Below are 17131 nucleotides of genomic sequence, written 5' to 3' on the forward strand. Positions count from 1 at the left end.
TTTTACTTTATTTATTTTATTGTTTTATTTTTATTTAATTTAATTTTTCTTTATTGTATTTTATTTTTATTTAATTTTTAATTTTAATTTTAATATTAATTTATTAATATTAATATTTATTAATATTTATTATTTTTGTTTTATTTTTCTTTATTTTATTTTCTTTATTTATTTTATATTTATTTAATTGAGTTATTTCATTTTTTATTATGATATTTTATTTTTTCTATTAGATTTTATATTATATTATTTTTTTATTTTGCTTTATTTTATTTATTTATGTTACTTTCTATATTATTTTATTTTATTATTTTATTTTTTATTTTTTATTTTATTTTACTTCATATTTTATTTTTTTATTTTATTTTATTTTATTTTATTTTTTATTATTTGTATTTATATTTTATTTTGTTTTATAAAGACAACTGACATTTTATCGCGAAAATTCTTTAAGGTCCCCGCCTGCAGCTCACAAAACAAGCGGCAGGGGACGCTAGCTGTTTCAACCCGGCACCAGAGCAAATCGCAGAGGAAGAACTAGAATAACGGTTGAAAAAAAGGACTCCGGAGTTTCAGTGGCACCGCGGCGGGTATTTGAAGCTCGAGGCCGCTTATAGTTTGTCTGTTGTTTGTCCTTGTTACTGACGTTAGCATCCAGTCAGCGTCTCTCGGGTAATGAAGCACATTATTGTTTTCCTGGCTTGTGTTCGCGTCAGTATTCCCTTTAGTAAAGACTCTTTCAGCCCTTTCAGTTAAGGTACGTGGAGTTGTTTACTTTTTTAACTGACCTTTTAAACTCTTTTGTTAGCCAACTTGGCTATCTGTACCAGGTAAATGTGTTTGTTTGAAGTAGCAACATATGTTGAGCTTGTTTACAAAGTTATTACGAACATTTAAATGAGTTTAATTGCCTGTTAATCACATTCTCTTGATAACATTTTACGTTTTTCTTTTGGTTTGTCCGTTGTGCTGTAACTTTCTATTTAAAACTAGGAAAGACATTTGTAATTTAAGAAACTTGTTAGGTTGTACTAGGTAAACTAGCTTTTAAATGTCCCGAATTAAACTAAAATCTAGCTAAAATAAAGTTGACTTTGACAACAACTCTAAGCTTTGTGAAAAAAGCGTTTAGCAAAGATGATATTTTTCAAACGGTTCATCTGTGAATGATTTTGATTGCTTATATATTTTTATTTCTGGAAATATTAGTAGTTCTGGATGTATTATTTTGTAATTTATAATAGTAAATTGTTTTACAATAATGTTGTTAAATATTAATATATAATGCTAGTAGTATTAATTGTAAAAGTTCATAATTATTTTGTATATTTGTTTTGCTCTTTTTTCTGATTGATATCAAAAATATTTACTTTCTTTTAGACTTGATGTTTCCTCCCTTTTGCTTCCAGATACTTTGTGTTTGATAGTTTTGCCTTTTTGTCTTGGTTTTTATTCACTAATAAATCCTGTTCACAGGTGACTACTAAAGGAATGACCACTTCACAAAAATATCAGAACCACAAACTCGCAGGTACAAATCCAGTGCCGTCCAGGATAAACGCATGTTATGTACCTCACATAACCATAATAGAGTGTCACATCATGTGTTTACTGTCTGCTTCAGGACACTCTGACACTGAATGGCTGACACCTGCTGTGTCTGAGAAGTTCCAGAGCCGTTTTGGATGGCGGCCCAGCACAGCGGACAGTGGGGACACAGGCCTGGGTACCTCTGACCACACTGAAGGTGAGAACTATGAGAGGGGCCAGATACTGTCCATTTGACTTTCTGTTGTATAATAGACCTCAGTTCAAGACCTCATCAGCCCCTTCATCTCAACAGTGGTCTTGTAGTTGAAATTGTGAGTCACAAAATGGGTTTTCCAGTCATGGAACAATCATGGAATATGTAGTCATGTAAATTTATGGAATGCTGGTACAATATTCTAATACAGTATTCCATGATGGAACAGTCATGGAATACTAGTCATGGAGATTTCTATGGTGAATACATATTTTTCTTGTTATGCTTGGCTCAAAATCATTTCTTTGACTAGAAATTGGTCTGTTTGAGTGCAAAAGGGTCTTTATCTAGTAATCATAAAGACTGTGGGGACCGAACATTTTTGGAACCCTCTAAATTATTTTAAAAAACACTCTAAATATACCATTTACTCCAGTTTCCTTTGACGAACCATGCTATCTTTCTTTAATTTATTTATTTTTTATTGTTTTACTTTTCATTTGAACATCTTTGTCATTGATACAGATTGTATTAATACAGATATTCAGAAGAATGAGTCTGTGGTCATATGTCTATATGTAACAAAAAAAAAAAAACACATGTGACTTCCCCTGTAGTCACCGGTATACGTATATTGATCTTTAGATGCCATGGATAGTTTTTATTTATTTATTTATTTGGAATTTGACCAAACAAGCAGTGGCTTTAAAGAGGACCCTTTTTATTTACAACAGTCATTAACATCCTTCTGGCTGTTTTTAGATTAAGCTGTTATATTTTTAGTCATGGAGATGTGCTCATAGGTCTGGAACTCCTATGGGATTTGGAGGAGGATATGATATTCCATACCATAGATTCCTGCTGGCGGTGTTGCACTTCCACTGATGGGGGTCTCATTAGGAGGGCCTGACCTGGAGGACCGAATGGAAACTCTGATCCTGGTCTCCCAGTTTCCTTCTCTCTGCCTTGTTAAATATGCAAAGATTAGCTGTACTGAAGAGCTGGTGTATGTAGATTACCATAAATCTGTACTGAATGTGTAATGCGATTGAAAACATTTCTGTGTCCTTATGTATAGCTTATGTTGCCGTTATTATATTGTGCTGTTTGGCCTGGTTTGATTGGTAGATGGATATATCAGTAGACTGATTATTGGCATAACCATGCTAAGTAAACAGAAGCCTTTATACCCCTCAGTGTGGGTTCCAGAACATAATGACCAGCTTTTTAGTGGTTAAACCATTTTCAGTTTTCACTTGTGAAAAATGAATATTTATCACTCATTTGTTATCATTAAAATGTATTTTCAAATGGATTCCCATGATCATGGGAAACTTGAAAATATCAGATTTTTCTTATTTATTTATTTTTTTTAAATCATGGAATTTAAAAAATAATTATATACATTACTGTTCAAAAGTTTAAGGTTGTTAAATTTTTACATTTTTAAATTTTTAAAGTTTGGAATTAGTAAGATTTTTAATGTTTTTAAACAGTCATATTGTAAAATATTATTGGAATTTTTAAAATATTGTTTTCCTATTTTAGTATATTTTACAATATAATTTATTTCTGTGACACAATGCTGAATTTTCATCAGCCATTACTTAAGTCTTCAGTGTCACATGATCCTTCAGAAATCATTCTGATATGCTGATTTATTATCAGTGTTTAAACTGTTGTGCTGCTTAATTTTTCTTTGGAACCTGTGATAATTTATTCTTTGACTAAAAAGTTAAAAAGAACAGTGTTTATTCAAAATAGAAATATTTTCTAACAACATAAATCTTTACTATCGCTTTAGATCGTATTTAACACATCCTTGTTTTCTTAAAAAAAAAAAAAAAAAAGGGGGGGGGGGAATACTGACCCCAATCTTTTGAATAGTACTGTATATTATAACACAAAATTTTCAGTATAGAATAAACACTGTTCTTTTTAACTTTTTTTTTATCAAAGAATCTTAAAAAGAAAGTATCACAGGTCCCAAAAAATATTACCAGCACAACTTTTTCCAACATTGATTATAAATCAGTATGTTAGAATGATTTCTGAAGGATCATCTCACGCTGAAGACTGGAGTAATGATGCTGAAAATTCAGCTTTGCTTCACAGGAATAAATTATGTTTTAAAGTATATTAAAATAGAAAACGGATGTTTTAAATTGCAATAACATTTCACAAAATAACTTATTTTTCTGTGTGTACTTATTCATTAGTGCATCACTCTACATTTAAATTACTTTAAAGTCCAGTAGTCAATGGCTGTAGACTGTAGTCCAGTAGTCAAATGTTTTATTCAACCAACCTATTATCTAGATACCAGCTATTGAAAAACTCATGTAAGTCGACCACTTTCATTATGTTGTCATTACCCTGAAACTACTCTCAAATAAGTTCCCATAGTGACAGTAATAACTGCTAAGTCTGTTGAGTTTCCCTACATACAGTTGTGGCACCTAGCAACTAAGACACACTAATAAGAAAGCTTTTATTTGTTTTTAAAACAGCCAAAACGGTGGGGGCTTGAAACTACTTGGCAGCCGTTTCGCTTTAGTGGTTATAAATATATGGTTGACTGTCTGTGGGCTTCTGTGTTGTGATGGTGACGGCTTTGTTTTGCTCTGGGTGTTTCTTGTAATGGCAGAAAGCCTCTCAGCACTCCAAGAATCTTTCGTCAAACCAAAGAATTGTTTAAACCTGTCCTTAGCAGATGTTCAGAAAAGACACCCTCGGGACAGACCCTCCTACTGCTGCCTGTCTCCTGACATCTCTACTTGATTTGTGTATGTTTTAATTTAATTGTTGTATTGAGGAGCTTGTTTAAAGGCACTTCGGCAGTATCACAGTATTAAGGACTAATAAGCTTGTGTGTGTGTGAGAGAGGTGAGCTGTATAGTTAAAGCAGGAGTCCCACACAGACACCTCACAGCGTAACATGAGAGCACTCTATAAATACCGCTAACCTTTCTGTGTGTACGCGCTCCTGCGCTAACAGAGCTGTAGGACGGCAAACTCTCATAGCAGGTACACTCACCTTGCCTGAGCTTGACATAAATTTTTTTTTTTTTTGAAGGACGAGTTCTGGCAGAAGTAGTGGGTGTGTTTTAAGATCAGTAGTTTGTCTGTCATGTATTGGGAGGATATGGTTTTCATGCTTCACTGTTCTTCAGCGTATGAAAATGTTATCATTTGCTGGTGTCTCTTTTACTGCTAGCAAGGTGAGTACTATTTTTTGCGACGGTTTGGTCTTCGTAAGTTTTTAAAACTAACATTAATTTTGAAATTAGTAATTGGCTAGTTTAGCATAATTTGTGTAATTTCTTTATAATTTGATTTAGGATTCATGACATTGGAGCAAAATGGAAGAACTTAATTTAATTTTATATCTATTATTAAGATATATATTTATGTCTTCTATTTTGCTTTGTTTTACTTGCTTTAATTTATTTTCCCAGCCCATTTCTTTTTTTGTTGTAGTTTCAATTTGTACTTTACTTTAATTTCTGTTTCTTTTACTATATTTTAATTGATTTTACTTGGCGTTTAATTTATTTTCCCAGGACATTTAATTAAATTTTTCTTATACTTGTTTTTGTTTTTGTTTTGTTTTTTGCTTCTTGATTTGATATAACTTGGTTTTATTTTTTTTTTTTCCAGGGCATTTAATTTTAGTTTTCTTTTACAAGTGTTTTTTTTTTATGTTACTTAATATATAAAATATACATATATATATATATATATATATATATATATTTTTTTTTTTTTTTTCTTTTACTTTCTTTTTTTTTTTTTTATTTATTTATTATTATTATTATTATTTACTATTATTATACTATTATTATTATTTATTTTTTTTTTTTTTACTTTCACTTAATTTTTCGTTTACTTTCCATTTACTTTAATTTACTTTTTATTCTTTTATTTTCCCAGGGCTTTTTTTTTTTTTTTTTTTTTTTTTTTGATATATAGCTTAAATATTACTAAATTTAAGATGTATTCCAAGTTTTCCGTGACAATTTCTATTAGTGAAGAGTACAAACAATATTTAAAAAAAAAACATCATAAGCATTAAAACAGTAAAAGGCTATTACTGTACCACTGTTTCAAATGTATTTGGTTGAAAGCAAAAAAAGACTTTTTATTATCACAGCTTATTGATCATTTAATACATAACTTGTGTTATTTATGGTTTAAAATATTTCTCACTCTGGTTTTGTTCTAGACATCTGCAGCACTAGCAGCAGTCCCTCCTTCCAGCCCATCCGCAGTCAGATCCCCATCCCCACCGCCCATGTCATGCCCTCCACGGCCGGAACTCTGGCCTCCAAGCTCAAGCCACGTGCTTCTGAAGAGGCCCGGTTGTCCTCCAGCTCATCCAGCTCCAAGTCATCCCTCCCCAAGTCTGCATCCTCCCCCAACCTGGACGCTCAGCACGATGGAAATTTAGACACGACTGCGGTCAAGCCTGATTGCCTGAGCCGCTACCGCAGCCTAGTTAATGGCCTCGATCACTCTCTCTTCCCCTCTGGAGATCAGACGCGGCTAGATGAAGCTCAGAAGTTTGAGGTACCTGCCATGGAGCCAACTCTCAATCAGTCGGCTCTGCTCGGGGGCCTTAGTCATGATGTACGGCAGCAGCTGCAAATGACCGGGCTTGCGGACAATACAGGCTTTCTGGAACAGACTTATAAAGTCCTACCGGAGGCAAGGACAGGTCTCACCTGTCCCATAGACCCATACGGCCAAAGGAACATTCATCCAGGGTCTGGTGCCTCTGCCAGGATGTTTTCCGTACCTCAGGGCCTGCAGACTCAGGCTCTCCTGAGGGACCAGGCAAGCACTGGAGCTTATGATCCGCTGCTGCAAGAACGCTGTGGTGAACTGGCCAGCTGGCAGCAGCAGAAGCAGAAACTCGAGAGTCTGCGGCTACAGGTGGAACAAATGCAGGTTAGTGTTTAGAATGTGTCCTGCTGCATACAAGAGAGGAAAAGGGAACAGTTATGTAATCATGTATCATACTTCTAAAGTCAGAATGAAATTAGAATGAACTTTATTTTATTCAACACATTTTGCTGGTTTTATTATGCATGATTCATAAGTGCATGCTATTCTGATCTTTCATCTAAATGTAGTCAGTGTTACTGTATTGTTTTATCTACTATTTATTAATGCTTTGAATTGACCTTTTTTTTTATATTTTCATATTAGTTATATTTTAAGCTTTAGTAAATGTGTGCTTTTGTCCTTTTAATTTTTTTTAAAATGACTTTTAGCTGTTTAGCTGAAATTAATTTTTAAGTTTTAGTAATTTTAGTTCATAAACACTTAAGCCTGGTTTCACAAACAGGGCTTACACTAAGCCAGGATTAGGCCATAGTTCAATTAGGACATTTAAGTAGTTTTTATTATCATGTGACTTAGAAAAAAACATTACTGGTGTGCATCTGAAGACAAAACAAAGGCACTGATATATTTTAAGATCAGGCAGTGCAAGTTTCTTTGTTGAAACGACTCCGATTACATTTTAGTCTAGGACTAGGCTTAAGCCCTGTTTGTGAAACTGTAGTTTTTTTTGTTTTTTTTTTAGTGTAGGTTTTGTCATTTTTAATATCTATTTAAAAAAATGTTTAGCTTAATTTCAGTTTTAATAATTGTATTACTGTTCTTTTTTAAACACTTTTAGTGGGTCTCTAATTTTTAGTGTAGGTTTTGACATTTTAAATATTTTTTTTGTAAATAACTCCATTTAGCCTAAATTTATTTTTATTTCCACTTGAGTAATTTCAGTACTTAAATTTAGAGGGTTTCTAATTTTTAGAGTAGGTTGTTATTTTTAATAATGTTTTAAAATAACTGCTTAGCTTAGATTAATTTTTATTTCAGTTTTAGTAATTTTAGTACTTAAACTTTAATTTTCTAAAAATTTATTTCAGCTTTATTTTAAATAAACTATCATGTTTTTTTGTTTGTTTTTAAACACTGAATGTATTATATTAAAATAATGCTCTGCCTCTAAAACATCTTTAGATAGGCAGTTACATTAGTTACATTAATCAGTAGCAATTTAGGCTATTAGTAATAATAACTGAAGATAAACATACAAAATTAAAGTTCTAATACCAGTGTTAGTTAGAACAGTATCTGATAGTTTGGTAGTTTTCCTCTTTTCTGCTATCTTGATTTTAAAATACTGTTATTATTTGCACTATTTTGAAAGGAAATGAAGTATTAATGGTAAGAATTGATGAGGACATTAAAGATCTCAGTGAGGTTTATTGCAGCATAGCAGGAACAAAGTTCCACATGTAACACCTTTGGTTCTGCAGAGTCGTAATCAATCCTGAACATCCTAAACTCAAACCTTTTATCCTGTTACAATTTACCACCCCTATAAGAGTTGTGGTCTGTATGTTAATGAAGTTTAAACACCCCATTTTCTGTGATGGTGCTCAGTTTCCTACACCCATTCCTACAATCGATGACCATTTGCTCAGGATGTGATCACCCCAAATGGTGCAGGAACAACATGACTGTTGACTTTCTTCTTCTCTAAAGTAATTAAGCCATTTTGAGCAGTGGGATATACTCTAGCATCTATTTTAGAGTGGAATCTGTATCGGGGCAGTCTGTAGTTACTTACATAATATACATAATATTTTTAATATGTTTTCATGTTTATTTAGCTACCTTACTTATAACAGCTTCTCAATATGGAATTATTGCAGAGATGGAAATTCGCTGTTTGTCTGAGAGACAAATCTAAATCAATGGACTATCACAATAATAATAATATTGATGCTAAACTACATGCTCTGTACATCTAAAATAACTGCTATAAACAAACAATGAAAAAACAGCCCGTTACGACTGCAGTTGCTCTGTATTTCATTCAGCAAACTGCAGTTATGCAATTATGCTGTCAACTTCATGCCAGAGGCATTTTCTTCACTGCACGAGTTTGAAGTGGTGCAACAAATTGTTCCATACTCTTGATTAACAGGAAGATCAGCCCTAGAAAAATGCGTCAGTTGGACACCTCATACTATACCAGATTGTGTATATAATATATATATATTTTAAATACGAGTTTGTGTTTACCCACTTATTTTTTTTTTTTTATTGCAGTTAATGACAGGAGGAGGTGGACAGTATGCATCCTCTCTCTATCCAGGAACCTCTCACTCAGAAAACAGCAAGTGGGATGCTGTCATTAAAGCCAATGAGAACTTGCTAAAAGAGAAAGAACTTACCATTGAAAGGTAATGCCAAGTTTTCAGAAGCATCTCTCATTTTATAAACACTCTGAACATTAACTTAATGTAGTAACTGGTGCATTGCAGGCAAAAGCAGCAAATGTCTCAGCTGGAGCAGCGTCTCAGAGAGAGTGAGCTGCAGGTGCACAGTGCCCTCATGGGACGTGGAGCCCCTTACACTGATGTGTGTCTATTGAGATTACAGGTTAGCACACAAGCATGCACAGCCTTTTTCTTTGCGTTGTATCAAAACATCTTTTTGAGTTGTGTGTGATGTGTGATAGGAAGCCCAGCGGGAAAACGCTTTTTTGCGAGCCCAGTTTGCCGAGCGCAACGACTGCTTTACCAAGGAGAAGCTGGAAGCGGACCGTAGACTGGGTGCAGTGGAAGCAGAGACGCAACGTCTGAATGAGATCTTGAAAGAGAGCAGTGAAAAACATGCAGAGGAGCTAAAGAAACAAGAGGAGAGGGTGAGTATATGCAAGCTTCAACATGTGACCTAATCAACCACTTATGAGCACAGAATGGATGTTTGAATTTTCATCTTGTGTTGCTGCGGTTTACAAAGATCCGAAGTCGAGACAAGCATATCAACAGCTTGAAAAAGAAGTGTCAGAAGGAGTCAGAGCAGAACAGAGAAAAACAGCAGCGGATTGAGACGCTAGAGCGATATCTGGCTGACCTTCCCACCATGGAAGACTACCAAGCCCAGCACAAAAAGGTACGGCACTTTCTGATGGCCAGCCAACAAAACAAAAGCCTTTTTTCCTGTGGTTTTACAGCAGTTGCTCATAACGGGTTATGTTGCCAGACACTATAGAATCCGCTGCACCCATATATCACACATCTGCTCCTATTGTATTCTTTATCTTAAAGTAACACTCTCTTTACCCTGCTGGCTACAAAATCCCAAGCTCACTGTGCTGCTTCTCCAAGACATTGTTTCTTGAAGATCTTTTTTTTTTTTTTTTCTTTCTTTCTTAAATGAACCTTGGATATTTTTTTTGCATGTAAAACTTATCTCTTATAAATATGTTTATTTTGTTTTCTTTCTGAATCCCCCCCCCCTTGTTCTTGATGTTTAAAATAGGCTTAGTAAAATAAATAAATAAATAAAATTAATTAAAATTACTAGTGAGAGTAGCATCCAGTTTCACAATCTCACCCAGAGCATTACTGTTTGTGGAGTTAAATTTGGAGTTTTAATAAATTAATACTTTTATTCAGAAAAGGTGCTATCGATGATGAAATGTGACATTTCAAGCTTTTATAATGTTACAAATTATTTCTAATGATTTATTTCAAATTTAATGCCATTCAAAAGTTTTTGAACAGTAAGGTTTTTGATGATTTTTTTTTTTTTTTTTTTTAAGAATTTTCTTCTGCTCACCAAGCCTGTTTATTTGATCCAAAGCACAGCAAAAACAGTACAAATTTTGATTTTTACTATTTAAAATAACTGTTTTCTATTTGAATATGTTCTAAAATGTAATTTATTCCTGTGATTTCAAAGCTGAATTTTAGCATCATTACTCCAGTCACATGATCCTTTAGAAATCATTCTAATATTCTGATTTGCTGCTCAAAAACATTTATTATGTTGAAAACAGCAGTAGAATTTTTTTTTTCAGGTTTCTTTGATGAATAGAAAGTTCAGAAGAACAGCATTTATCTGAAATGGAAATCTTTTGTAACATTATAATGTCTTTAGATAAATGCTTCGGATCTTTCTATTCATCAAAGAATCCTGAAAAAAAATGTACTCTGCTGTTTTAAATATTGATAATAATAAAAAATGTTTCTTGAGCAGCAAATCAGCATATTAGAATGATTTCTAAAGGATCAAAGCTGAAAATTCAGCTTTGCATTACAGGAATAAACTACCTTAAGATATATTAAAATAGAAATCAAAGTGTATATGTATTTTAATATTATTGCCTTTCCATCAGCCAACACTTTAGACTGCCATTTAAACGGGTATTATTCTCATTCTCAGTCCTTCATTTCTAAATGTTGTGTTGCAGCTTGAGGAGGCAGAGGACAGGACGGCTCAGCTGCAGGGGACTGTCAGAGATCTGGAAGTTCAACTGGACGAAGCCCGCAGTGCTGTGCGCAACAAAGAATCCCAACTGGAAGAACAGAGACGCAAAGAGAGAGACCTGCTTACAACAGTCACCAGGTAGGGAAATGACTATCCCAGCCTTATGAACTTACAAACTGGAAGGCTTCTTATTAGGTTTTGAAACACTGCGATGCATTATTGTTCAATTTTAATATTGTTCAATTTGCTTGTGTCTAGTCTCCAGAACAGAGTGCAGGAGAGTCTTGAGGATGGAGTGAGATTGCCCTCTCTTGACATAGAAAAGCTACGAGAAGAAAACACTGCCTTGAAAGATGAGCACCAGCGACTCAAAAAGGTTTGTTTCTCAAAGGACAGGTTAAACAACTGCAGTAACACCTAATTTAACTAAATGATTTGTTAATAGTGTTAAAGGATGGCTCTGTTTATTGATTAATATGACTATTTTCTGTGCAAATATTTTAAGGTACTATCTAAACTAATCTTTTGTTTGTTTTTGTTTGTTTTTTTTGTTTTGTTTAAGGTCATTGAAAAGCAACTCAGGATAATGGAGCAGCTTGGCTCACAGATCAGGGTAAAGCCTACGTTCAGCTTAATTCAGTTTTATATTCAGTGTCATATGTATTTCATATATATTTTCAACTTGTATTTGCACTACCAGTCAACAGTTTTTCAACTGTTTTTAATGTTACCAAGCCTGCATTTATTTGATCTAAAGTACAGCAAAAACAGTAAAACTTTGAAATATTTTTACTACTTAAAATGTTTTCTATTTTATTTATTTTTTTTTTTAAATGTAATTTATTCCTGTGGTCAAAGCTAAATTTTCAGCATCATTACTCCAATCTTCAGTGTCACATGATCCTTCAGAAATCATTCTAATATTTTGAATTGCTGTTCAAGAAACTTGTATTATTTATTATTTATTATTATTATTATTATTATTATTATTATCATCTTTATTAATATGATCAATATTTAAAGTGGGTGAGTAAATTTGTTTTTAGGATTCTTTGATAGAAAAATCCAAAGATCAGAATTTATCTGAAATAATAAGCTTTTGTAACATTAGACGCTATACTATTTAAAGTCAGTAATTGTTTTATCAAGGATGCTTTAAATGGATCAAAAGTGATGATAAAGGCTTTTATAATGTTACAAAAGATTTCTATTTCAGATAAATGCTGTTCTTCTGAACTTTCTATTCATCAAAGAAACCTGAAAAAATTCTATTCAGCTATTTTTTTTAACAACAATAATAACAACAACAACAATAATAATAATAATAATAATAATAATAATAATAATAATAATAATAATAATAATAATGTTTTTTGAGCAGCAAATCATAATATTAGAATGATTTCTGAAGGATCATGTGACTGGAGTAATGATGTTAAAAATTCAGCTTTGAAATCACGGGAATAAATTACATTTTAAAATATATTCAAATAGAAAACAGTTATTTTCAATAGTAAAAATATTTAAACATTTTACTGTTTTTGCTGTACTTTGGATCAAATAAATGCAGGCTTGGTGAGAAAAAGAGACTTCTTCAAAAAAAACTTTTAAAAACTTTTGACTGGTAGTGTACATTATAATATGATGGTAGTGTAGGTGGAGAAATGGTATTCAAGAATGGTTAATGGAAACGGACATCATAATGATTCAATTCCAGTATTTTCTTTTCTTTTAAATGGAACTGGTTTTGAATAAGAATTGGTCTTGAAGACTGTAATTAGGCGTAATTTAAGTAAATACCTATCACTAAGAGCCAGGCATCATATTCTCAAATCTTCAGGAATGTACTTTCAATAGTATCTAGGAGGGGAAAAATCTTTACAAACACCTTCCTCAAAGTTTAGTAGGAGGATGTGTTTCCCTCCCCCCCCTTTAAGTCTATTTAAAAGTATCCTGCTCCAAAAGCAGTTGCAGTTTAGTTTCTATGAGCAAAATGTCTAGTTCACAGCCATAATATTCTGTGTGTGTGTTACCTTAGACTCTGGAGGAGCGGCTTTCTCAGGAGGAGTGCAGTAGTCAGGCTCTGCGAGAGGAGGTAGCAGAGAAAGAGGAGAGTCTGCTCCAGTTACGCACTGCTATGAAAGAGGTTAGTAGTTGACCAAAATGCATATTCAGCTCTTGGAGTTTTCATAGCACACATGAGAATTGAAGTTGTGCATATTGTTTGTATTTCAGCTCTCAGTGCAGAACCAGGAGCTCATGGAACATAATCTGACACTACAAGAGCGTCTTCAGGGTGAAGAGGCACCGAGCGGCCGTGGTTTGCTCCCTGTGGGAGCCCGGCTCACCCAGAAGCTGTACGGAGAGATGGCCGCCTGTCTATGTGACCTCCGCTCCCTCTGCAACGTCCTCACCCAACGGGCTCAGGGCCATGACCCAAACCTCTCCATGCTGCTGGGCATTGCCTGTAAGTGCGCCCTCTGCTGTCAACAAGAAGTCTAGCACGTCTTCAAAAAAAGCCCAGATATACAGTGCCTTGTGACAGTAATTTTTTTTTTTTTCTAAGTTTTATTTTCAACAGTTCTAAATTACTTTTTTTCCACATCAAAATACACTCCATGCACCATAATGACAAAGCAAAAACAGATTTGTCACAACTTCATAAACTTATTAAAAATAAAGAACTGAAATAAATACATTGCATAAGTATTCATACCCTTAACTCAGCACCTTTACAGCCTTTAGTCTTTTGAGTACGTTGCAACAAGATTTGCACATCAACTTTTGGCAATTATCTGCGATTCTTCTGTCAGCTTGGATGGGGTCTGGCAGACATTTTTATGTTTCTCCAGAAATGTTTAATTGGGTTCAAGCCTCGGTTCTGGCTGGGCTACTCAAGGACATTTAGAGTTGTCTATAAGCCATTCTTGTTGTGTGCTGAGGTTCATTGTCCTGTTAGAAGATAAACATTCTGCCCAGTCTGAGGTACTGAATGCTCTGGACTGTGTTTTCATTAAGGCTATCTCTATATTTGTGGTGCATTGAGCTTTTTTCTGTCCCTCAGTTCCTGCCGCTTAAAAACAGCCCCACAGCATGAGGCTGCTTCCAGCACACTTTACTTTTGGGATGCTATTTTGCAGGTAATGAGCAGTGCTTGGTTTCCTTCAAACATGCTTGGAATTGAGGTTTATCAGACCAGAGAATCTTGTTTCTCACAGTCTGAGGGTCCTTTAGATGCATTTTTCAAATTCCAAGTGTGTTTTCATGTGTCTTCATTGAGGAGAGGATTGAGTCTTGCCACACTACCATAAAGCCCAGATCGGTGGGGTGTTGCAATAATGTTTGTCCTTCTGTAAGTTGCATGCATGATCATGGAGCTCAACTAGAGTGACCGTCAGGTTCTTGGTCACCAAGACCCTTCTTCAGCAATTGCTTAGTTTGGCCAGGAGGCCAGCTCTAGGAAGAGTCGTGGTTGTTTCACCACAAGTTCTTGTGTTAAGGGTACCAGAGACTACACGCTTTTGTGAACCTTCAATGCAGCAGATTTTGTTCTGAACTCTTCCCCAGATGTGTGGCTTGATGCAATCCTGTCTGAGCTCTGATATGCATTTCAGCTGCTAGACCTTTTATTAAGATGTGTGTGCCTTTCCAAATCATGCCCATTCAAGTGAATTTGACACAGGTTAACTTCACTTGAAGTGTAGTAATATCTACCAGCGATATGAATTCTCCTGAGCTAAATTTCAGCTGTCCCAGATAAGGGTATGAATACTTATGCAATGGAATCATTTAAAGTTTTTTTTTTTTTTTTTTAGTAAATTTGCAAAGATGTTAAAAACCTGTTTGTTTTGTCATTATGATGTACTGAGTGTAGATTAATGTGGAAAAAACAAAAAAAATTTAAAGCAGTTTAATATAAGGTAAGGGGTATGAATACTTTTGCAAGCCACAGTAACAGACCCTAGTCAGAGTATTAGTCAGAATGCCGGCTCCTGTGTCAGCAGCAATGCGGTGAAAGGCTATATATATATATATATATATATAATATATATAAGAAATTGTTGAATAAAATCATTATTTTTGTTTTCCTTGCACCCAAAAAGTATTCTTGTAGCTTCATAAAATTAAGGTTGAACCATTGATGTCACATGGACTATTTTAACAGTGTCCTTACTACCTTTCTGGGCCTTGAACGTGGTAGCTCTGTTGCTGTCTATGCAGGGTCAGAAAGCTCTTGGATTTCATCAAAAATATCTTAATTTGTGTTTGGAAGATGACTGAAGTTTTCACCATACTCTCATGGAAACTCTTTATAGTAGTTTTTGTGTTATTTTTGTTGTGGCTGTTCAGTGACTCTGACACCATTTCTGTCTGTTTTTTTGCAGCAGCTCCCCCTCCAGTAGGAGAGCAGTGGGAGGACTGGCTGAGCCCCGAGGGGCTGCAAAAGAAGCTGAAGGAAGCTCAGCAGCTCCGTCGAGACGTCGAAGAACTGAGAACCACAGTCTCGGACCGCTACGCTCAGGATATGGGAGAAAACTGTATCACTCAGTGAGCTCGGACAGTACAGCTTGCGCTCAATGAGGGTAACTCCACATCACGAGTGCCTTTAAAGACACTACAATCTCTAGCAACACAAACCTTCCCCACGGAGGCTTAGCGACACTAAGGACACTGTAATCTCGCAAACCAGAGGGCTATTTTTATACAAAAGGTTTCAGAAGATATTTTTCTAAGATTTTGATGACTTTGTGTGCGGTGGGAAGACAATGATTTAATATAAACCTTTCCATGTATTTGGGAATGCCTGTGATGAAGTTGACAATCAACTGAAAATATTTAATCTTTTGCGCAACTAACATGCCGTTTGTTTTTTACAATGGCGAAGCCAGTGATGCTTGGTTGTGTGTAACAATAAGACATTATCTAATATCCGTCATCTTACAGTAAACAGAACGTACCACATTTAACACCGAATCTAAGGCTGAGGAAATATTTGTCCACTCGCTGTTTAAGATTACACCAGCAGATCATCTATGTATAAATTTGGAGAATAGACATTCCCTAATATTATATAGCAACCAAAGTTCAATATGATCTCAAACAGACCTGTCAGAACAGTTTCCGTAATGCTGTAAAGAGTATTTATGCACACAGTATTATGCAGACCAATAAATAGGGACATTTTAAAGCAAGAGGGGGTTGTAAACATATTAAATTCTGGTTGTCTGTTAAATGAAAAAAAAAAAGTTAATAGAATGCCAATAGTTGGACCTCTTGATGTTACATATAAAAATTCTGCAAACAGATGTTAATAAAGTTTAATATCACTTAATTGCAGAGTAACTGATCATATTATTGAGAGTCTAACAACATTAATAGGTTCTTTGCTGCTGCAAAATTAACACACTAAAAATGTATTTTGTAATTATATTTGGGTCGCATATCATTTGAACTTGTGACATTTGCTTAAGTATGTGTTGAGGTGTTGAGGGGCAGGACCGTCTTGCTAGTAAAAAAACAACAGGGTATATGATGGATAATCCATATTGTATTTGCTGTCTGGTTCATCATTTGTTTTATCAGCCATAAAAATAGCCACGCCATTGAATCAACACATTTGAGGAAACCAACTGGTGAAGCAAATATTGTATTAGTGCATGTCAAACATTAGAGCAGATGCACTGCGCTCACAACAGACGACACTTGTATTTGCTGCATAACATATCAGTGTTAACACTAATGGTCTTTATTACTGTAATGTGTGACTGCAAAGCTATTGGGATTCTATTACAAAAAGGGACCATATATTGAGGGGAGTGTTGAGTGGTAAATTGTTTTGGTCCAGAAACATCAGTAACAAGTGTGAATGTAATTTGACGATACACCAGACTTTTTTGTTGTTGTTGCATTGTAAATTCTCTTTCAGGTTTAACACAAAGCCAGCCAGGCAAACCTAATATGCCAAAACCTTCATAACAACACTAAATTATATAAATAATTTGTCTTAAGCTGTTTCAGTTTTTAGAAATAAAGCTTTGTATTTCATATGTACACTTATGTTGAATGTTTGTTTTTAAAAGCATCATGTTC

General features: G+C 34.4%; 1 protein-coding gene across 2 annotated transcripts; it reads left to right on the forward strand.

Annotated features, from left to right (window-relative positions):
• The first annotated feature begins 512 nt into the window (after positions 1–512).
• On the forward strand, positions 513–17092 carry cep85 (centrosomal protein 85). 2 transcript variants are annotated; one of them, XM_051130375.1, is made up of 14 exons: positions 513–757; positions 1477–1531; positions 1625–1747; positions 5970–6694; positions 8873–9006; positions 9088–9205; positions 9285–9470; positions 9569–9721; positions 11025–11179; positions 11300–11417; positions 11604–11654; positions 13080–13187; positions 13277–13508; positions 15430–17092. In XM_051130375.1, the coding sequence occupies exons 2-14, from the start codon at positions 1492–1494 to the stop codon at positions 15591–15593; spliced, it is 2307 nt and encodes a 768-aa protein (XP_050986332.1). In that variant the 5' UTR covers positions 513–757; positions 1477–1491; the 3' UTR covers positions 15594–17092. The 2 variants fall into 2 exon arrangements, with proteins under 2 accessions (XP_050986332.1, XP_050986331.1); XM_051130374.1 differs by having other exon boundaries at positions 514–757; positions 15427–17092.
• Positions 17093–17131: the final 39 nt, after the last annotated feature.

The sequence above is a fragment of the Labeo rohita genome, chromosome 16, assembly GCF_022985175.1.
Source record: "Labeo rohita strain BAU-BD-2019 chromosome 16, IGBB_LRoh.1.0, whole genome shotgun sequence".
NCBI lineage: Eukaryota > Metazoa > Chordata > Actinopteri > Cypriniformes > Cyprinidae > Labeo > Labeo rohita.